Raw genomic sequence first — 23,466 nt, forward strand, 5'->3', positions numbered from 1 at the left:
TGTTTTTTATCATCCTACAAGTTCCAAAAGCTATTCTAATGTGTTCTGGCTTACTGCAGCACTTTCTGCTATCACAGTCTCTGTAATAAATCAATGTATCTTTCCCCTGTCAGACTTGTCGGCCTGTGTCTGGAAGGCTGCCAAGTTCTTCAGTGTTGTGGTTCTGCTATGAACTCCCCCTTCCAGGCCCCTCTATGCACACTGCCTGTGTGTTATTTAGATTAGGGCAGCTTCTCTCTTTTCTCTTATCTTTTACAAGCTGGATAAATCGTCCTCTGAGCTGGCTGGGCTTTCACATACTGAGGAATTACAGACAAAGGCAAAGCTGTTTGCAGGAAGAAAAGAGCAGCCTGAAACTTCAGTGCATGAGAGATGCAGGGGGAAAGAAACACACAATGATCTCTTGAGATTCAAAAGGAAGGGTGTATACAGCCTGCTTGTGTATGGATGTATTTTCTATGTGTGGACATACTGTACATCAACCTACTTCCTGTTTTGGTGGCCATTTTGTTTGTTTATAAACAAACTTTTTTAAACTGTTTTTAACCACTTTTAATGCGGCGAGGAGCGGCGAAATTGTGACAGAGGGTAATAGGAGATGTCCCCTAACGCACTGGTATGTTTACTTTTGTGCGATTTTAACAATACAGATTCTCTTTAATAGATTATGTGTACAAACAATCAAACATTAATAAAGTGCAAAATGAACAACCATAATGAATTGCAATATATTTTAATATAATAAAGGTGAGTAATTTATATATGCTATCTATAGCAGGTAGTACATAAAGTGCCAAGTGCAAAGTATAAGAGGTAAGAGATGTGCAACTTACGCAGAATATATTGAAAAAGGATCAGCTGTCCAAAAGCCAGGGGGGAAGGAGAGGCACCCGAAAAGCAGCCTTAGTGCACCACGCGGGCTCAACCCGCTAAGCTAAGCCACAAAAATTCCAAGCAATTTTCAACATTTCACACGCTTCCCATTCATTAGCCAATAACTTTATCAGTACTGATCACACATAAATGATCTATACCTTGTTTTTTTTCCCACCAACGAGGCTTTTCTTTGGGTGGTACATTTTGCTAAGAATTATTTTATTTTGCATGCATTTTAAAATGAATAAGGAGAATAAAAAATGAAAAAGTCATTATTTCCCAGTTTCCAACACTTAGTGCCTGATTCACAAAGCGGTGCAAACACTTTGCACGCCTGTGAAAAGCCCTTTATCACGCCTAAACTTAGTTTAGGCGTGATCTGAAGGAATTCGCGCGAACTCCCGCGCGCAAAGTTTTGCGCGAAGCGCCCATTAAGCCCTATGGGACTTTGCGCGCGCGCATTTGCGCGTACGCACGTACGCGCGGTAGCTTCGCGCGAGTTAGAGCACAAAGCGGTGATAACTTTGCTAGTGCAAAGGTTATCACGCCTAAAGTCTTTTAGGCGTGATAACTGAGTTATCACCGCTTTGTGAATCAGGCCCTTACAGTTTGAAAATAAAAAGTTTTACTGTAGATCAAACCCACACATTTTATTTGCCCATGTGTCCTGTTTATTTCAACAATTAATTTATTTTCCTAGTACAATGTATGGCAACAATATATTATTTGTAAATAAAGGTGTATTTTTTATTTTTTTATGCATTGTACTTTATCAGTAATCACAAGCTGTATTTGCCGAAATAGCTGTAATATACGCTGAAGGCATACATATACTAAAAAAACTAAGCCCATTTATTAGCTCCCACCCCCGTAGTTAGCCAGATGTGCCCCTCCCCCCTCCATAGATAGCCAAGTGTGCCCCTTTACTCCCCCTTCCCCCTATAGATAGTCAAGTGTGCCCCTTTATCTCCCCCCAGTATAGATAGCCAGATGTGCCCCTTATTAGCCCCTCCCCTATATAAAAAGACCAGATGTGCCCCTCTGTTAGCCAGATATGCCCCTTTATACCCCACCCCCATTGTCAGCCAGGTGTCTCCTTTGTTCTCCCCCCTCCAATAGACAGCCAGATGTACCATCTATTCCCTGCACCCCATGGATAACCAGGTGTGCCCCTTTAACCCCCCCCCCCCCAGTATAGCCAGATGTGCCTCTATTAGCCGCGTCCCCATATAAAATGCTACGTGTCCCTTTGATCCCATCCACCCCTCAAAAATAAATTGCCAGATGGGCTGCTTAATCCCCCTTCCCCCATAGATAGCCAGATGTGCTGCATTATTCCCCCCTCCCCATCGATAGCCAGACCCTTTGCGCCCCCCCCCCCCCCCATAGATAGCCAAGTGTGCCTCTGCACCCCCCCCTCCTTCCCTATAGATAGCCACATGCCACCCTTTGTGCCCCCCCCCCCTCAGATAGGCATGTGTGGCCAAATGCTAACCCCCCAACCCTCCCCCTCTTCTACTCCCATGCTGCAATGCAGGATTAGCGTGTAAACAGCTCACCTCGCCTCGTTCCAGCGTGTGATCAGCCTCCCCTCTGTGCGTTACCGCTACCTGTGTCATTATGCCGAACGGATCGGGTCCCGGCTTGATGACGTCATCAAGCCGGGACCCGATCTGTTGGGCATAATGACACAGGCAGCGGTAATGCACGGAGGGGAGGCTGATCGCACGCTGGAACGAGGCGAGGTGAGCTGTTTACATGCTAATCCTGCGTTGTTGCATGGGGGAAGAAGGGGGGGGGGAATGCTCAATTACAGGGGATCGAGCGGGGGGTGGGAGGATTGGACCCCCGGGAGGGAATCCTTAATTAGTGTAGTTAGAGGGAGGGGGGTAAATGAGCCCAGGCGCGTGCTCATTAAAGTGACTTATATTCACGTCGTGTGGCTTTCAGGAGCCACTTACAATGACGTGAATATACTGTAGTTAGGACTTGAACTGGTTAAGAAGGCAAGCTGTAACTTGAATGTCCCCGTATAGATTGGCAGCAGGCTCCAATACTCTCAGAATATGTAGAAAACAAAAAGTATACAGGGACTCCCTGGGTAGGACACCAAAATTGGTCAGGCTGAGTGCAAGCGTTACTGACTGGGGAGCAATTGATGACCTGTGATATAGTACCACTAAGGTGGGAAACGTGAATAGCCGGTGGGTGGGTCCTAAAGAGTTTAGGATCCACAAAGGTGAGTGTTTATTGTGGTATTTTATCTGAAGGTTTGATTAAAGACTTTATACTTTTACTTCTACACTAAGGAAGTTATTTTATACCTTTTTGTTTTTCTGCATAGTCTGAGGGTATTGGAGCCTACAGATCTGTAAATCAGAGGTAAAGGTGTGGTTACAGTGGAATGAGAGTGTTATCTATTGTAGGAAACACTAATGCAATGGATGGATGGTGTACTGGTTAAGGGCTCTGCCTCTGACACGGGAGACCAGGGTTCGAATCTTGGCTCTGCCTGTTCAGTAAGCCAGTAATTCAGTAAGGAGTTCATTGGGCAAGACTCCCTAACACTGCTACTGCCTACTGAGTGCGCTCTAGTGGCTGCCTTGCAAGCGCTTTGAGTCTGACAGGAGAAAGGCGCTATACAAATACTGCCATTATTATATTGTTTATATTGTTTACTTGCTTGGACTGACCACATATGGGTCTTGGTCCTACTGTTTGCAGCTGAGTTTCATGCTATTCCAATAGAGTCCAATTCCTATTCCTGGACTCATTATTTTCTTCTCATAATGTCCTGTACACGTCCGTCTGCCAGTCCCCGCCTGCCTCACATGTTCCGAAACAAACAGTCGCTTCTCCGGAGGCTACGAGGCAATATGGCAGGGACATTGTAGACTGTTATATTTTGACCCAAGTGGAGACTACGAGCCCTGCTAAGGGACAGTAAATTATGTGCCCTGTTCAATGTCCCGTATATGCCGTGACAAAAATATGCTGATGCTGCATACATGAAATAATAATAATAGAATGTTTTACCTGTAACCTTTAAGTTCACATACTTAGGAGCCTCCTTAAAGGCTGGTTGCTTAACATCTGCTGGGTAATACTCGTGTGCATCACTTGCTTTCACATTGTAGATTTGGAAAGTGCAGCTGTCTTCTGGATTTCCTATGAGTGTTGCTCGATCGGCGTACTTTGCTGAAACTTCTGACTGATCTGAGCTGCAAATGATTCTTGATTTGAAAAATGCGTTGCGGACATGCCAGACCACCTTCACATTCTTCGGCTCTGTTGGGGATTTGGTGACTGAGCAGGGGATCTCTACACAAGAACCAATTAAAGCTTCAACCTCAGATGGGAAATTGAATTTCTTCAGTTGACCTAAATAAGCTGGTTGTAAAGGAGAAAACATGGTTAAAGAGAACCCGAGGTGTGTTTAAAGAATGTTATCTGCATACAGAGGCTGGATCTGCCTATACAGCCCAGCCTCTGTTGCTATCCCAAACCCCACTAAGGTCCCCCTGCACTCTGCAATCCCTCATAAATCACAGCCATGCTGTGAGGCTGTGTTTACATCTGTAGTGTCAGTCTCAGCTGCTCCCCCGCCTCCTGCATAGCTCCGGTCCCTGCCCCTGTCCCTTCCCTCCAATCAGCAGGGAGGAAAGGGATGCAGGCGGGGACTGAAGTTCTGCAGGAGGCGGGGAGAGCAGCAGACTGACACTATAGAGATAAACACAACCAGCTCTGACAAGCTGTTTGTCAGCAGCGTGGCTGTGATTTATGAGGGATTGCAGAGTGCAGGGGGACCTTAGGGGGGTTTGGGATAGCAACAGAGGCTGGGCTGTATAGGCAGATCCAGCCTCTGTATGCAGATAATATTCTTCAAACCCACCTCGGGTTCTCTTGAAAGAAAATATGTAGTGAACAAAGAGGCCAGATACTAAAGCTGGCCATACACTTATCGATTTCCACTTAATGTTGCAAAAAGGTTGATTCTTTTCTGGAATCATTTCAAAAAGAATCAATTCCTACCATACACTGCACATCAATTTCCAATAGGTTCCAGTAGGGAATCTATTGAAAATCCATTAGACTGCAGAGTTGAACTGTTCAATGCAGTGAAAAGCTACAGGCCATCAATCTGCCAATGCTCTTGCTCCGCCCCTAATTGTTTCAAATTTTCTATCCTGTCTGATCAATTCTTTAGATCAATTTATAATCAAAATCGATTAAATAGTGATTGATCTGACATATTGGGGAATCGATTCCTAGGAGATTAATCAAATCTGCAAGGAATCAAATGAGAAATGTTTTGTACTGTATGTATGGCCAACTATACCTAGGTAGAGGGAAGCCCGTGGACAATCCTAAAACTTCCCTCGTCCCGCTCCACATCGCTGTTTCATAACAAAAATAGTAGTAACAAGACCCAATTGCATTAATACTTTTATTTAAGGAACTAGTAGACCCAAGCCCGTTTAAAAACGGGCTCTAGGGTCTGTTTTTTGCCACCGCCCGCCGCATGATACTGCATACATGCGTGCACCACACTCGCCGCACACCCGGCCGCCCGCTCACGCGCCTGCCCGGCTCCCTGGCCCTGTCCTCCTGTCTCTGTGAGGCTGGGTCCATGCTGCGCACATGCGCAATAGCAAATAGCACAGACCAGCTACACAGAGACAGCACACGCAGGGACACAGGGGTTTTATTATAGAGGATGGGTCTTGTTGCTACTATTTCTGTTGTGTTATCTATTTTTATATTGGTTTTCAATGCTTTAACTTTTTCTAACTCCTTTTCTATGCTCCTCCTGGCTGCTTACTAATACACATCTCTGTTCATTTTAGATCAGGGGTCTCAAACTCAATTTACCTGGGGGCCGCAGAAGGCAAAGTCAGGATGAGGCTGGGCCGCATAAGGGATTTCACAATCAGCAGCACACTGGAGCAAACTATTTTGCCTATTTTACCTTATAGTTCGCTTCAGTGCTCCCATTACAAGTAATACACCGTGTCCCCGCTGCAAAACGAGGGCTGTAGAGCCCCCAAATCGCCCAAGGGCCAATCCCCCGGCATTTCCTGGAAGGGGCAGAGCTTTCAGCTCTGCCCCTCCTGAATTCAATTGTGGCACATCACTGCCTCTGCCCGCCCCTCTCACTCTTCCTTCACAGAGAGGGGTGGGGAGAGGCGGCGATCCATGCGGCGATTGACGTCAGGAGGGGCAGAGCTGAAGCTGAAAGCTCTGCCCCTTCCAGAAAATGCCGGCGGATTGTCCCCCGGGCGATTTGGGGGCTCTGAAGCCTTCGTTTAGCGGCGGGGATGCGGCAGATTACTTGGGAGCACTGAAGCGAACTATAAGGAAGCTTTTGCCGGCGAGGGCCACAAAATATTGTATCGAGGGCCGCAAATGGCCCGCGGGCCGCGAGTTTGAGACCCCTGTTTTAGATACATGTTATATCCCTGCTGGACACTGCCGATTAATTCAAGTCCCGCCTACTGGAATCTACTATGTTGCTCTGTGCTTGTGTCTACATTAAAAGAAGCTCCTTTTTTGCTGTCCAGGGGTGTAACAATGGACCCTGCAAGGGATGCAGCCGCAGGTGGGCCTAGAAGCAGAAGGGGGCCCCGTGGGAAGAGAAGATTATTTTCCATGACCTGAGAGACTGACAACTAAGGGCACAGAGAGAAAAAGCTTTCTATTCTCTGCACAATTGTTCTAATGACTGCATTAGCCACTGATAAGGAATCATACTAAGATTTGTAGATATTTCCTTTTCAGTGTTCCACGGGATCTTGCATACAGCACTGTTCTACCCCCAGACCCTATCCCCCTCCCCAAGTGCTGTGTACTGCATTGATGCTGGAGGAGTCTGCAGAACCAGTTCTGTTCCATCAGAGATGGACAGAGTGAGTGTAATAAGCTGAGGCTGGGAGCACACTCGTCTGTCGGTTTTCTGTATGCGTTTTCTGCACACCATGGGCCTGATTCACAAAGCCGTGATAACCAAGTTATCACGCCTAAAAGACTTTAGGAGTGATAACCTTTGCACCGCTGAGTTAGCACCGCTTTGCTGGTGATCGCGCGCAAAGACCCGCGCGCAAAGTTTTCCGCGCGCAGCGCCCATAGGGTTTAATGGGCGCATCGCGCTATGCGCTGCGCGATCGCGCGGGAATTTCGCGCGAGTTTCTTTTTATCACGCCTAAATTGAGTTTAGGCGTGATAAAGGGCTTTTCACTGACGTGCAAACAGTTTGCACCGCTTTGTGAATCAGGCCCCATGTGTGTCTGTATGTGTGAAAACATGCACGTTTTATCTCAGAAGCAAATGTAATGTGTTTTAATACTGTTTGTTTTTATCTGCATGGGAAAACACATTCAAGTGTGCATTAGCCAATTGAATGACATTGGTTCTCAGTGGTCAGGGGTCTTGCCCCTGTTGCTGTCTATTCCCCATATGGTTGGCAGCTGTGAAGTGATACATTGATGCAGTGGCAGAAGCCACTTGATGTCATCCGCGCCAGCCCGGGTGTCTAGTGAAGGCGTTTTGAGCTGTTATTGAGTATATAAACTTACACAATATGGACAAGAGACACAGCAGCCTCACAGGAGCCATTCCTCACTATACCCTTTGACCAAGGATGCAGGTCGGAAATGGCACTGTCAGGGTAATGATATAGTCACTGCTGCGGCTCTCCGCTAACTTGTGCTGCACCTGCACTGCCCCTTTGCTCAACTGTGCTGTAACGCCTAGTACACACTATGCAATATCCCATCAGATTGATGGGTCGATTTGATAATTTCTGACAGCCTGGTCCGTTCGTTTTTCTGATCGATTTTGTATCAGAAAAATGATCTGCAATCAGATGGGACTTGTTGGAAATGATCGATTTGACCTGTCGTTCAGACAGCTATCTGTCCTCTATCCCAGGCATTATGCTCATTTGCCATTTGCCATTGTTCCTACAGCCGAATGGTTTCCAGATAATTAATTGTGTAAACCAGAGTTGTATCTGTTTGTTTTCACTGCTTTGTCTGTTTTTGTGACCAATTTACTTTGATGTACTGTGTATTGTTAATGTGATTTCAATTATGTTAGTGTGCTGGTCTACTTTTGAATTCAAAGATTTTTTTTTTTTTAATATAAAATCAAAAATCAATTCTTTATTTTTATCTGGTAATCAAGTAATAAGGATGCTAACCAGGCAATCCAACAGTTAAAATCACTATTACTTTTCTTGTTGATAAATGATCATTCCCCAGTTTACCTGACTCTTATTTGGTACTGTACATCTGCTGCACAAAGGAAGTTGCATGGCGTGCTGGCTTGTCCTTTTTTGCTTCTCTACTTTCCCCTCAGACTTAACTAATGCAGCCTTATTGGCTGACGCCTCTTTCCCTCCTGTTTTCCCCTCCCACACCTCGGTTCCTCCCTGGTTGGCCAATATTTCTCATGCTGAGACAATGCAATTTCTATAGTGGAGGGCGGGCAATGCATACACAATCAGGTAGAGGAGAGTAAGGGAGGAAATGACATCAGGATTGGCTTCAAAATAGCAACAGATAAAATGGAAAATGCTAAGAAGTATTTTCTGTTTTTTTACTGTAGAAAAATAACTAAAATCAAAACGTGGACAGTGCAATGAATATGTTATGTAAGTAAAGCAAGTATTTATCTACTTTTTTTCCCTTTTTTTTTCTAAGATAGTATGGCAGAGAGCTCCTCTTTAAGGACTATTGCAGCCCAGTTTATCAGACGAAACACCATTTAATATTAATTTGCTCTTTAATGATGCTTCAAGGTATGCATGCCTTTTTGTAATTATAAAAAGGGGTAAAAGGACAAAGGATGGATCTAAAAAAAAGTAATGGAGGTAAGTAAGCTGTATACAAGAGGATACTGTATGCCTCACCAAATACTGGGTAGTTACTTTTCTTTCGGATTAGTCTGACAGATTGCTAGAAGTAAAGTTTGAAAAATATATTAATTTTTTTGGGGGGGAGATGAAAACATCCAGAACAATTTTCTCAAAAGATAAAGATCACAATTAAATATCATTTTAGTTAAACCCAGATTTAGCAGATCTTTATGAAACTCTCAATTTTTAGATTATGGTAAAAAAAAAATAAACAAACATATCCTGAGAAAAAGAGTCTTATGAAGCAACATAGCCAAGCCTTTAAAAAGCAAGTAATAATAATAATAAAAGCCAAAAGGGGAGGGGGGGGAGTTAAAGAGACTCTGAAGCGAGAATAAATCTCGCTTCAGAGCTCATAAATAGCAGGGGCACGTGCTAAACCGCCGCTATAGCGCCGCTAAACGGGGGTCCCTTGACCCCCAAACCCCCCACTGCGACACTTGGTCGCAGACTTGGTCGCAGACGGAGGCAGGGCTAACGGCTGCAGCCCTACCTCCAGTCGCGTCTGTCAGCGGCGCATCGCCGCCTCTCCCCCGCCCCTCTCAGTGAAGCAAGACTGAGAGGGGCGGGGGAAAGGCGGAGATACGCGCTGACAGACGCGCGTGGGGCAGGGCTGCGGCGGTTAGCCCTGCCCCAACCAGGAAGAGATCCCCGGCTGTATCGAGGGGGATTTGGGGGTGCAGGGACCCCCGTTAAGCCGCGCTATAGCGGCGGTTTAGCAGGGGCACACATGCCCCTGCTATTTATGAGGTCTGAAGCGAGATTTATTCTCGCTTCAGACTCTCTTTAAGGGAAGGAATGTACAAACAATTATAAATAAAATGTGTTGACCTTTCAATTACCACATAAGGCTTGGTGATTGCGCAAATGCCCAGGGCTTAAAAAAGCTGCTAATACTGTATAACACAAAGTAAATACATTTTTCAGTGTGTTTTTCACTTCAGCCGACCCCACTGTCTAATTTTAATTTTATAATGGCATTTGATATATTCACCATAAAGGGCAGTTTACACTATGGGCGTGATTCAAAAGTTCTGGTAAAATTGCAGTACACAGTTAGCGCAGGGTGATATTACCAGTAATTACTTGAGTTATGTAGCTTGCATTACACAAATTGTGTAACTCTTTTTGTTTGTTTCATGCTTTATGTTACTTAAAGGGATCCTTAAAGAGGATCTGTAACGTCAAAAGATCCCCTGGGGGGTACTTACCTCGGGTGGGGGAAGCCTCCGGATCCTAATGAGGCTTCCCACGCCGTCCTCCGTCCCTCAGGGGTCTCGCTGCAGCCCTTCGTGAAAGATGACGTCAATATTTCCCTTCCCGGCTCCTGCGCAGGCGCTCTGACGGCTGTCGGCTACGAACTACACGGAAATACCCGATCGCCGTCGGGTCTGCTCTACTGCGCGGGCGCAAGTTTCCGGCGCCTGCGCAGTAGAGCGGACCCGACTGAGATCGGGTATTTCCGTGTAGTTCGGAGCCGAAAGCAGCCACAGCGCCCCCGCTGGAGCCAGCAAAGGTAAATATTGAACTGACAGTCGGGTCTGTCGCCGGCTGTTCGGAGGGCTGCAGCGAGACCCCCGTGGGACAGAGGACGGCGTAGGAAGCCTCATTAGGATCCGGAGGCTTCCCCCACCCGAGGTAAGTACCCCCCAGGGGATGTTTTTGAGGTTACAGAGTCTCTTTAAAGAGAAACTCCACGAGGAATTGAACTTAATCCCAATCACTAGCTGATACCCCCTTTTTCATGAGAAATCTATTCCTTTTCACAAACGGACCATCAGGGGGCGCTGTATGGCTGATATTGTGGTGAAACCCCTCCCACAAGAAACTCTGAGTACGTACTCTTGGCAGTTTCCTGTCTGTGAACCTTGCTGCATTGTGGGAAATAGTTGTTTACAGCTGTTTCCAACTGCCAAAAAACTATGCAGCAGCTACATCACCTGCCAACAGTAAGAATGTCACCATGTAATAAATGTCAGAATGTAAATCAGGGATTTAAAATATTTTACAATGGGCAAATACAGAATAAATAATTTATACATAATTATTGTAAAAATGAAGCACTTTTTTATTACATTATTTTCACTGGAGTTCCTCTGTAAGTTTGAAAAAAAATTAGTTTTAATCACCCAGGGCTTTTTCCAGCCCCCAGCAGCCATCCCGTGCCCTCGCAGTCGCTTGGGGATCCTCCTGACCCCCGTCGCCAGCTAGTTACGTTTACAGCTGACAGGCTCACTGCGCCTGCGCAGGCCTGGCCACGTGTCTCCTTCTACGTGTTCCTGTCCGCAATAGTGCCCTGCGCCAGTGCAGGATGCTATTGCGGACAGGAATGCGAAGAAGACTACGTGAGGCCAGGAGACTGTCAGACAGCGAAACCGCCGTCTTTTAGCAGAGTACTGTGCTGCGATCTATGGCAGCGCTGTACAGGGGGCAGCCGTGTGACAAGGCTGTCCCCCTAGGTGGCACAAAAGTGATCACGCTGATTGGCTGGCTGAGGGAGGGAGGGAGGGAGGTAGGGGGGATTACAAAGTAAATTAAAAAAAAATAGGGAAAAATATTATGAAATAAAGGAAATAAATATTTATTTAAAAAAAAAGATATATATATATATATATATATATATATATATATATATATATATATATATGTATATATATATATATATATATATATATATATATATATATATTTGTGGAGCGATCAGACTCCCCACCAACAGAGAGCTCTGTTGGTGGAGAGAAAAGGGAGGGGGGGGATCACTTGCGTGCTGAGTTGTGTGTCCCTGCAACGATCTCTTAAAGCTGCAGTGGCCATTTTTGTGAAAACTGGCCTGGTCTTTGGGGGGGTAAATCCTGTGGTCCTGAAGTAGTTAAGCTATGTGAATCAAGTCCTATGATTGCTGTCAGCTATTCGCTGGAGCAGACAGCAGAACAGAGCAGCTGAAAATGGTGAAAGACGCATCTTGTTTCATTTGCTATGCAAATTGAGGGGTCAAGGTTAGGCACCAACAGGGGGTGGAGGTTAAGCAACACCAAAGGAGTTAAGAGTTAGGCATCACCAGGGGTGAGGTTAGGCACCACTAGCGGAGTGTTCTGTGTGAGAGTAGGGAGAGGTTAGGTCATAGTAAAATATCCGTAAATATTACTGATATTGATTTACATGAATGTAGTAGAATATCAGTAAATTTACCGATATTCTACTACCGCTATCCTGTGCCATTTCAACCTCCTTGGCAGGTATCACTAATCAGGCTCGGGGTGGAAAAACCAAGTCAGAAGTGGAAACCCCAAGCGTGACTCATAGTGGTCATCGGCAGAACTGTGCAGAGCATAACGTGCATTGGGCGTTTTCACTAACCTTCCGGGGGATCTAGACGCCGGCAGCCATTCTCCTTCCTGTCCTCGAAGTCTCTGCATCCCTCGGGTGAGATCGCCGTTTGTGGTCATGATGACAGACGGCGATCTCACTACATAGTTACAGTGCCACCTGGAGGATAGAGGGAGAACTGCAACGCTGGATTCCAGGGAAGTGAGTGAGAGCTAGGGCTGCTGCAGATCTCTGCAGTGTGTATTTTTTTCCTGTTTTCAGGGTCTAAAAGCCTGCAAAAAATTGCACCGCTTTTAGACCCTAAATTCTGAAAAGAATCAGAACGCTAGGTTTTTTTTTTTTAAATTTTGTGCCCCTATGTTTCCCTATTGGCTCATTCACACTGTCCATTTTCACAGGATCTATCTGTGTCCATTGTGTTACTGCAACGCACAATTCTGTCCTGCACAATTTTTAAGCACAGCAGGTACTTTGCCATTCATGCAATAGAATGGCACACATGAGCCCCACAGTGCAGTGGACAGTTTAACCAACTTCCTGAGTGGTCCAGCATGTCCGTACTATTTAAAGGAATACTATCGATTCACATATTTTTTACAATTGACACAGGAATTGTTTGGCAAGTGCTGCTAAGTACTGGTGTATAAATTTTAGTAGCAACTTCTTTGTTTACTGTTATCAAAATACATTCAAACTTTACTGACGCCAAAACTGATGGCTGACTGAGCCATGAGGAGAGGGGAAATTCCCCTCACACTTGATCAGTTAACTCTATGGGCTTGATTCACAAAGCGGTGCTAACTGTTAGCACGCCTGTGAAAACCCCCTTAGCACGTCTAAACAAGCTTTTCGCGCATAAAACTTTACGCGCGCAAAACTTTATGCGCGTAACACTTTACGCGCGTACTGCACAGAGCGCAGGGCGCTCCGCGCGAAGTGCCCATTAAAGCCTATGGGACTTAGCGCGCGTAAAACTTTGCGTGCGTAAAACTTTGCGCGCGCAAAGTTAGCGCGCGATCTGATTGAGAAATCCAGTGCTAACCTACTTAGCACCCTGGTTAGCGCGTCTAAAGACTTTAGACGTGCTAAGTAGGTTAGCACCGCTTTGTGAATCAAGCCCCATGTGTAGCTCTGTGTGTGACAGAGAAGAGAGCCCCCAACAGCTGCAGCTCCTGTGTCCTGTGTTTCTGACTGAGGTGTCTGAAGAGAGCAGAGGAAATGTAACTAATTGTCACAGCTTTTCATACTGTTTTTGCTTTCAGCGTTTGATATGTTTGATATTTGCTTTCTGTAGTCTGATATGCAACTCTGACTGTGCATTGAAGCAGACACCCATTCTGCAATTGATTTGTCCCAATATAGCTAAATCCTACCCTCAATAAATTACAGCTTTTGCCTCTGATATTTAACATGAAAAGTAGGAAAATGTTTACACAGCTACTTAGACATTATTTACACACTGTCATTTTAGAACACTTGGGTATTGATAGTATTCCTTTAAGTACACAATCACTCTGGCCGTGCCAGTGGGAATGTAAACCAAGCATGAAGTCAAGTTCCTGCCGATGTTGTAATCACACAGCAATAACAAATGATGCCTCTTCAACGAACTGATCGTGGGCTAATTCCATAATTGACACTGGAACAGCTTCAGTGACAGTGTATATGAACCACGGTGTAAATAAACCACAATATAGGAATGTGTTGCAGCCATGTAGCGGTTGTAATACATTTTTGTTTTTCCAAATGCATCTGAATAAAGCACGCTACATTTGGGAAACCTCAACCAAATGCAAACACTGTTCAAGCTGAAGCACTTGTGATAAGAGTTGTTGTTCAAATTTGGGATCCTGCGTTTGGAAACCCGATTTATGCCGAACACCTCACCCAAACTGGTGGACAGGGTCATGGGGAGGTCACGTGACTCCGATGCTTCCTCCTTCTGACTTGGAAGTGCAACGTGGACTGCAACCCTGTGACCCTGTTCACTAGCTTGGGTGCTGAAGTGCGGTGTTCTGCATAGTATAGCATTAAAATCCTGCGGTTTCTGCAGGTGCATTTGCGTTTTTGTATCACGTCTTTAGTGCATTTGCGTTTTTTTTTCGCAGATGCATTTTTCGAGCATTTTGTATGCGTTTGCGCTTCGCTAATAGAAAACGCATATGCGTTTTCTATGCATTTTTGCAGTTAAACATATGAAAATCATTAGGAAGACAACAGGAAGTGTAAACAAATCAGAGATCTTTACTTTTTAAATAAAAACACTGCAGAAAATGCTTCAAAAACGAAAAGCATAAGCGTTACCATAGACTTTCATTAGGTGCGTTTGGCAGCCAGCCTGCATATTATGCAACACTGCAAGCGTCTGCAGAACGCTCACTGTAAATCGCAGATGGAACGCTGGTCCTTCTGCGTCCCATATACTAACATTGCTGCATGAAACTCAGCGTTTCCTGCTCAGCAAGCATTTCTGCCATGCGTGCACCTGGCCTCAGTTTCCAAATGCAGGATCCCAAATCCAATCACCAACTCTACTTATGAGGAATGCTGCACAGGAGTGGGAAAACATTTTTGCCTTGACTTTGTACTTCAGTATAAAGAAATGTATATAAAAGAAATCCATTACCTTGCAAAAGTACTAAAAGAAATACATTATATCTTGTCATGTTGACTACTTAAAAACTACTCCAGCATGTCAAGGTTGTTGTTGTGTGATGCGTCACCTGCAAAACAAACAAACAAAAAAAAGCTTATCAAACTGATCCCATGCTTCTCCACAGGATCTTGTCAACACAAACAACACTATTCAACTCATACAAAATGTGATTTACAGTCTGAAGATCATGAATTAACAGGCAAATTGTGCTAAAGGCTCATACACACATCCAAAATAATGCACAACCAACCACACAACATGAACAACCACACAACAAGTGGTTTACACAACAAGTATGTACACACACACCAACCAACGAAATAACCAATTCACTTATATACTTCATGTAAGCTAAATGACAAGTTGCACAACATCTCCACATTCAAGAACAACAATGTTGTTCAAAAGACTTGTCACACATGGTCAACCTGCACGATAATTGGGTAGGTTGATCCACCAGTTGGATCTGGCAAACAACCTGTTATCAGTTGGTCGAGGGTAGTCTTGTTGTTTGCCAGCTGTACACATGCCCAACTATCTTCCAACAGACCAAGTTTGGGTATATTGTTTGGATGTGTGTATGAGCCTGAGTTAATAGCTAAAAAAAAACATTGATAACTAGATAGGTAAATAGATAGGTGATAGATAGATAGATAGACAGACAGACAGACAGACAGACAGACAGACAGACAGACAGACAGACAGACAGACAGACAGATAGATAGATAGATAGATAGATAGATAGATAGATAGATAGATAGATAGATAGATAGACAGTAGATATATAGTAGATAGATTGTTAGTAGAGATGTCGCAAACATCAAATTTGGGGTTTGCGAATGGCGAACGGGAACTTCCGCAAATGTTTGTGAACAGGTGAATCTGGCGAAGGGCCATATACTTCAATGGGCAGGCACATTTTAAAACCTACAAAGACTGTTTCTGGCCACAAAAGTGATGAAAAAGTTGTTTCAAAGGGCCTAACACCTGGACTGTGGCATGCCAGAGGGGGATCCATGCCAAAAGTCCCACCAAAAATTACGGAGTTGACACAAAGTCCGGTTTTAATCCCTAAAGGGCAGGAATCACATTATGCACAGCTCTGGGTGTCAGTGGGCTGTGGAGTGTCTCACACAGAAAAATGCAATAGTACTATCAGAATACAGTGAAATAATAATGCACTGGAGTGGTTCTGTGCCTGTAACTTAATGAGGCAACAGCAGTAGTGTGTACAGCTCTGGATGTCAGTGGGCAGTAGAGAGTCACACACAAAAAAACCACAGGAGACCAATGTGCTAGCCCTCAAAAGGGCTGTTTGGGATGCTTTCACTGCAAGTGAGGAACAAGAACCAGGCCTAGCTAATGCTTTCCCTACCTATCTGCAGCAAGTCTGACCCTGCTGTCACTAACAGTCAGCAGCCAGCAGATAATTAATCCCATATGGCCACTGCAACCGCTTTTTGATAGGGGGGTCCAGGAGGAGTGCTAGCTGACTGGCTGCCATGTGTCTGCTGACTGTGAGGTAAGGGGTCAAAGTTTATCTCAAAGATGATGTATAGGGGGCGGGTCGAACACGCTAAATGTTTGCTGTTTGCTATGAATGTGAATAGCAGACGTTTGCAGAATACTGTCCGCCAGTGAATAGTTCAGGCCATCTCTAATTGTTAGATAACAGAAGGAATAACAGATCAATAAGAAATAGATAAACAGAGATAGATAGATGGACAGATAGATCATACACTCGTATATGGATTGTTAGATAATATATCTAAAAAAAAAACGATTGATCTGTAGATACAAAGAAATGTATCAATAAATATATTTAACATAATAAACTCAGTAATAATAATACACCTAAATAAGATCAACTATGAAGTTGGAGAATGATGATACTCACTAGATCTTGCAGAAGTCTGGACTACATCAAGTAAAATGTAACATCCTGTTATGTAACCTTTTCCAAAGGGCTGGCACAGTGCAAGAGGAAGAAGAGAGACTGTCGTAAGAGAAGGAAGTAATGAGCCTGAAAGAGTCTGAAATACGTATGTAGCCTAAGCCTAGTTCAGCGTTCCTCCATCCTAATGACGTTAGCGCAACCCACGGTTTTTGCGCATCGTGAGCGTTGTTAAGGTAACGTGCATTGCTAACAGTAAAGCTTGTTAGTAATGCACCTTATCATAGCAATGCTTGTGCTACTTAAAGGGATACTGTAGGGGGGTCGGGGGAAAATGAGTTGAACTTACCCGGGGCTTCTAATGGTCCCCCCCAGACATCCTGTGCCCGCGCAGCCACTCCCCAATGCTCCGGCCCCGCCTCCCGTTCACTTCTGGAATTTCAGACTTTAAAGTCTGAAAACCACTGCGCCTGCGTTGCCATGTCCTCGATCCCGCTGATGTCTCCAGGAGCATACTACGCAGGCCTAGTATGGTCTGTGTCTGCGCAGTACGCTCCTGGTGACATCAGCGGGAACAAGGACACAGCAATGCAGGCACAGTGGTTTTCCGACTTTAAAGTCTGAAATTCTAGAAGTGAACCGGAGGCGGAGCCGGAGCAGCGGTGAGTGGCTGCGTGGGCACAGGATGTCTGCGGGGGACCTTTACAAGCCCCGGGTAAGTTCAACTCATTTTCCCCCGACCCCCCTACAGTATCCCTTTAATAATCCGAATACTTGTATAACGCTTTTCTCCTGTCAGACTCAAAGCGCTCAAGAGCTGCAGCCACTGGGACGCGCTCAAGAGGCCACTCTGCAGTGTTAGGGAGTCTTGCCTAGCCCTAGCCAGGATTCAAACCCTGGTCCCTGCATTGTGCACAGAAATGCATGCATTATATTAGTCTGATGGCCTTGCATGTCACACACTGATACACATTGCTAAAATGCACTCAGTGATACGAAATTGATCATACCCTTAAAGTGGACCTAAACTCTTGCACAGAAAACAAAGAAAACACAGAAAAATGTGTTTAGAGGAAACAGCCTGTGTGTTGCAGCATGAAAATTCCATTGAAAATGTATTTTATTTTTTCATTTTTCACACATTTCTGTGGTAAAAATTGTACCGCTAATAACACAACTTTTCTACGTTGTCGTACTTTTCATGATTTTCCCCAGTAAAAATATACATTTTTCACGTTATTGCGGTAAGTCTATTTTTCCCCCAAAAAATTCTGAAAATCAGAAAAAATTGAATTTTTAAAATCGAAAATAGTAAAATGACTTTGGCGACATTTTGCAAACAACACTGGTCCTGGTTAGTGTACTAACCTGGCCTTATGTGGTTGTGCCAGCTGGCTCCTGAAAGCTACAGCCGGCGATCGATGTAGCAGCGGTGGCCTGCGTTACTGTGGCTGGTGGCTGACGTAGTCCTTCCTCAGGTGTTGTGGAGGAGTGCTCCCGCTGGTTTAAAAGAAGCTGCAGAGGACCTCTCACTACAGGTGGTGGCAGTGGCCGACTGAGGCAGGGTGATCAAGAAAAATGAATTATCCCTTTTTTTTTCAATAAAAATCCGATCGGACATTTTAGAAAAATCTTTATATTCGATCTAATGGAATAATCAAACAAAATGATCCAATCAAAAAATGTTTTAAAAAATTGTACCAAGTATGGGCACCATTAGGCAGGGTGCTGGATGCAGCGGGTAGTCATGGATGGGGGTCAGTAGCTGTGGGTCCAGAGGGTCAGTGAAACGCGTACGTACAAAAAGGGCGCCCGGACAAAAAGGGCGCGGGGTGTAAACTCTAAATAATAATTAATCAATAAGGCCTGGAACCCACTGAAAACCGCAAACGCAAAACGCAACCGCTAGCGTTTTGTCTGAGCGGTTTGCAAGCGGATTCATGCGCGTTTTTGGTCGTGTTTTGCAACATTGTATTTTTTTCCCCAGCGGGTGCCTAGCGTTTTGCGTTTTTATCCTGATTGGTCCTGTGAATTATTTTTCATTTTGTTACAGTGTGCTTAACCGCAAAACGCTAGCAAAACCGCTCAGTTTAGGTTTTGCTGAGCGTTTCTGCTAGCGTTTCAATACTTTACATTGAAGCGCTAACGCTCCCAAAATGCTGCAGGTCCTGCGTTTGCGTTTCTGGGAAACGCAAACGCTCCTGTGGAAGTTGCCCCATCCATTAACATTAGCCCAGCGTTTTGGCAAACTGCTAGCGTATCGCAGTGCTGCCAAAACGCTGCCAAAAGCGCTCCTGTGGGTTCCAGCCCTAATAGGGTTTATAAAAATAGTGTGCTATATTTCGTTTACAAATAATGTTTAACAAAATTATAAATCATTAAAGGGGAACTGAAGAGAGAGGTATATAGAGGCTATCATGTTTTTTTCCTTTTAGACAATACCAGTTGCCTGGCAGCCCTGCTGATCCTCTGCCTCTAATACTATTAGCCATAGCCCCTGAACAAGCATGCAGCAGATCAGGTGTTTCAGTGGTTCAGACTTATAAGTCTTATCTGACAAGACTAGCTGCATGCTTGTTTCTGGTTTTAATCAGATACTACTGCAGAGAAATAGACCAGCAGGGCTGCCAGGCAACTGGTATTGATTAAAAGGAAATAAACATGACAGCCTCCATTTACCTCTCTCTTCAGTTCCCCTTTAAATAATGTTTATGAAATCGGAAATTGTGAAAACGTTAATCTTCCCTGTTTCAAAAGTTAAACTTATAATTACGTTTATTAAAAAAACAATAATATATGTTTAATTGTTATAATTGTATATTATTGTGAATAACCTTCATTTATGGTTTGTTCTTATAATAAAATCTGAAAATATTCTTTATAACGATGATATAAATATAACTACGTTCGTAATAAGTGTTGTAAAACATTAGTAATTATTACTAAAATTTTACTAAAACTATACCTAAGCCTACTCTTACACAGAACCCTCCCTGTACCTATCCCTAACCCCTAGACCCCCCTGTTGGTGCCTAAACCTAAGACCCCCCTGTTGGTGCCTAAACCTAAGACCCCCCTGTTAGTGCCTAAACCTAAGACCCCCCTGTTGGTGCCTAAACCTAAGACCCCCCTGGTGGTGCCTAAACCTAAGACCCCCCTTTATTATGTGGATAATAATGTTTTACTAATTGTGGATGCAAAAAATATTTTGCAATTTACATTACGTACTGATCGCTTTATTTTGTGAATAATAATGTTTTACAAACAGTAAGGGATACAACTTTAAATAATGTTTTAATTAGTTAAATAAGATAAATATGTTTAGTATTTTTATAAACGTTATTCAGCACGGGTGCATTTTATAAACGTAAATCACCACAAGCACACTTATAAATCATTAAAAATCTCCTGGCGCCGTTTGTAAACGTTATTTATGTCCTGCGCCCTTTTTTCCTGCTCGGCGCCCGTTAAACGTTATTTATTATGAGAGTGAATGGCGGCGCCCTTTTTGTCCACTAGCGGCCTGCGCCTTTTTTCCCGCTTCCCAGTGAAACAGGGTTCGTGGTGGTGGACCTGGCCACCTTGAGGGACAGAGTCAGGGATGGAGGCCTGGCTCCCCTGTGGACACAGTAGTGGAAACAAACTCACCTGGGCAGCAGGGAAGTCTCCAGCAACTTGACAGCAGCAGCAGTGGATGTGAGTGTAGGGCCAAAGTGGTTCGAACTCTTATAGAAATCCATCCCCAAATTTGTGGCCTAGGCAGGACTGGAGGCCTGAGGGCCAAAGGTGTCCCGCGTCACTCGGTGGGTTGGCGGCAGTGATCCCCAGCTGAGAGTGAGGAGGCCTGCAAGAAAGGGGCCTGGTTCAGTGGCAGCAGTGTGGGGGAAGCTGGCAGCATTGTCCTGGCGGCAGCTCCCTGGATGGAGGTGGCAGAAGTGGCCTGGAGTGGAGGTACTCTACTCATCCTGCAGAGGACTGGGGGTGGCTGCAATGCCCCTGATGGCTCATTTACTTAGTGACCGGCGAGCTTAGGTGGTGGCGGTGCAGTCACGACCACATGGATGGCGGCCACTGATCAGCTGATCCGCCCCATGTGAAGGACCTCTGGTGCCCATTCGCGAGGACTGGAGCCATGGTTCCGAAAACAGGGGGAACCAAGAGGAATTGTCCCCTCTCTGACCTCTCGAGTCCTTCTCTGTCACTGCTAGCTGGGACCCTCCGGAACATCAGGACCATGCACCTCCTCTGGCATGAGTGTGGCCATGCTGCAACTGCTCGAGAACAACTCCACCTGCACAGTAGAATAAAGCCACTCATGCCTGAAAAAGAGTGTTGCCCCAATGTTCCTTTACAACAAGTTCTAATCGGAATTCTTCAGGCGAGTCTGTACCAGGGGAATTTTTAGGCATAGGCATGCCTGGAGTGCCATTGGTCCTGGGGGGCACCATGCCCCTGATTAAGCCACACCATCAAACAAAGCCACACCCTTAACAAAGCCACGGCCCCAGAGGTGTTTGTGCCACCTTCTGTCCCCATTTGTACCTCCTTCTGTCCATCCCCTTATGCCTTCTTCTGTCTTCTTGTGCCACCTCTGCCCCCCTGTGTGTCCCTCCATCCACCTGTGCCTCCTTCTGTCCTCCTGTGCCACCTCTGCTCCCCGTGTGTCCCTCTGTCCCCTGTGCCTCCTTCTGTCCCCCTGTGCCACCTCTGCCCCCGTTTGTCCAGAGATGGATTAAGGTGAAATGGTGACCTAGGCAAGCAACAACTTTGGGCCCACCCTTGATGGCCACCCAGATTTTTTGGCAAGATTGGTTGGGGGCTATCATAAACCAAGCCCCTAAACTCTCTCTAGGCCCTAGGCATCTGCCTAAGTCGCCTCTGTGTACATCCCTATGTGCCTCCTGTCCCACTGTACCTCCTTCTGTCCCCCTTTATGCATCCTGATGTCCCCATTTGTGCCACCCTCTGTCCCCTTGTCCCACTATCTGTTCCTGTCTCCCCCTGTGCTCCCCCAGTCCAGTGTGTAAAGGCAGAGTATAGCACAGCAGAAGCTGTTCTCTATCCTCCCCTCTGGAGTCCAGTGATGTGCCTGTGCAACCATCCTGTCTGTTTTCTTCTCTTCTAGTGCCGGCACCTCATTCTCCTTATTAGTGTGTAATCATACTACATGCGGTAGGAGAAGCTGGGCACTAGGGCGAGTGTTGAGCAGACAGGCGGAAGCACAGCACTGGACTCCAGCGGAGAGGTGAGAGCACAGCTTCTGCTGCACTATACTCTGCATTTACACACTAAGCTGGGGTAGTGCAGGAAGAGGGTGTGCAATGAAAAGTGTCAGGATCAGCACAGGTGTTTGTATCTCCCTATAAGGATTTATATTCTCGTGTGTGTGTGTGTGTGTGTGTGTGTGTGTGTGTGTGTGTGTGTGTGTGTGTGTGTGTGTGTTCTTTTTTTTTGGGGGGGGGGGGGGAGGTTGTGATACAGGGCTGCTTGCCTGGAGGGACAAAAAGGCTAGAAATGCACCTGGTCCGCACTTGGAACTCGAGGTCGGTGTGGGAAGCCTCTATAGGATTCAAGAGGCTGCTCTCTTTTTGGTTAGTATGTGTATTTGTTCCTGAGGTTTGCCTTTGAGATATTACCTCTAATTTTTAATTCCTAATCCCCATAATCTCCAGGGAGACATGATTAAAACTTGCTTGGCCCAATAGCAAAACTTTGGATGGTCCCACAACTCTCCCCCAAGCACTAGTATTGTATTATGTTGACTTTATAGCAGTGGTGGGCTTAAAATTCACATCGAAATTCGCAATTTTGCATCGTAATCGTAATGCAAAATTTCAGAGAAAATCGTAATCAATTTTGTATGTAAAAGTAGTATTTCAAAATTCCGCGTAATTTTTCGTGAACTTTTGCATAATTTTGCGCTGAATTTAGTGGTTAATAGCAAAGCCCCTATACATGCTATTGCTAGCAAAATTGCTACATATATTAAGCAGAATAGTGGGTATAAATCACAAAAAGAATTTTTCAAAAAGACCGTGTAGTTTTTGAGAAACTCGATTTTAGAAATTCAAAGAAAAATGGTTATCAAACTGTCATTTTTCTAAGTTTAAAAAACATTTTTTACTTGCATATTTAATATCGAGTTTCTCAAAAACTATAAGGTCTTTTTGCAAAATTATTTTTTGACCCACGATTCTCCTTACTATATGTAGCAATTTTGTTGTCAATACCATGTATGGGGGCTTTGCTACTGACTGCTAAAGTCGGCAAGAAAATATGTGAAATTTCACCAAATTTTATGTGAAATTACGAATGACTACATGAAATCAATTGAATTTGCAAATCGTAATTGCGTAATTGTGAAAATTTACGCTAAATTTAGCAAAATCTTAATTTGTTTACGATCATCACTGCTTTACAGCCCATCCAACTAGAATTAGGTTCCCTTTGGGCATTACATATATGCGAAGTAGCACAGGGAGCAGTATAAATTACCTGCTTCCAGCACTAGGAGTAAGTAAGCAACGGCCGATGTTTATAATAACCGCCCAGTAGGGATGTAAAGTAGCAATGTTAATTAACATAGTAGGGGCTGTGCTAGTGAAGTATTGTGGTAGCGATACATCTCTACCGGGCGGCTATTATAAACATCGACCGTTGCTTACTTACACCCGCTACACTGCTACTAGCACGCATAGCATGCACAGCTATCTCATTAAGATGCGCTACCCTATTAGCGGCTGCAAGGGGATATAGCTTGCGCTGTTCAAGTGTATTACAGTTAGTGAATCATGGCTA

The 23,466-nt window shown here is 44.8% G+C and overlaps 1 protein-coding gene across 1 annotated transcript in view; it reads right to left on the reverse strand.

Moving 5' to 3' along the window:
- The window catches only part of LOC137522957 (myelin-associated glycoprotein-like), a 67,614-nt gene extending 50,872 nt beyond the window's left edge, over positions 1-16,742 (reverse strand). The window contains exons 1-3 of the mRNA XM_068243120.1: positions 16,672-16,742; positions 14,745-14,841; positions 3,913-4,266 (exon numbers count right to left, since the gene is read on the reverse strand). Coding sequence (XP_068099221.1) covers positions 3,913-4,266; positions 14,745-14,784 — 394 coding nt within the window. The 5' untranslated portion in view covers positions 14,785-14,841; positions 16,672-16,742. The remainder of the gene's footprint in view (positions 1-3,912; positions 4,267-14,744; positions 14,842-16,671) is intronic.
- Positions 16,743-23,466: the final 6,724 nt, after the last annotated feature.

This window comes from Hyperolius riggenbachi, chromosome 6 (assembly GCF_040937935.1).
Source record: "Hyperolius riggenbachi isolate aHypRig1 chromosome 6, aHypRig1.pri, whole genome shotgun sequence".
Classification (NCBI taxonomy): Eukaryota; Metazoa; Chordata; class Amphibia; order Anura; family Hyperoliidae; genus Hyperolius; species Hyperolius riggenbachi.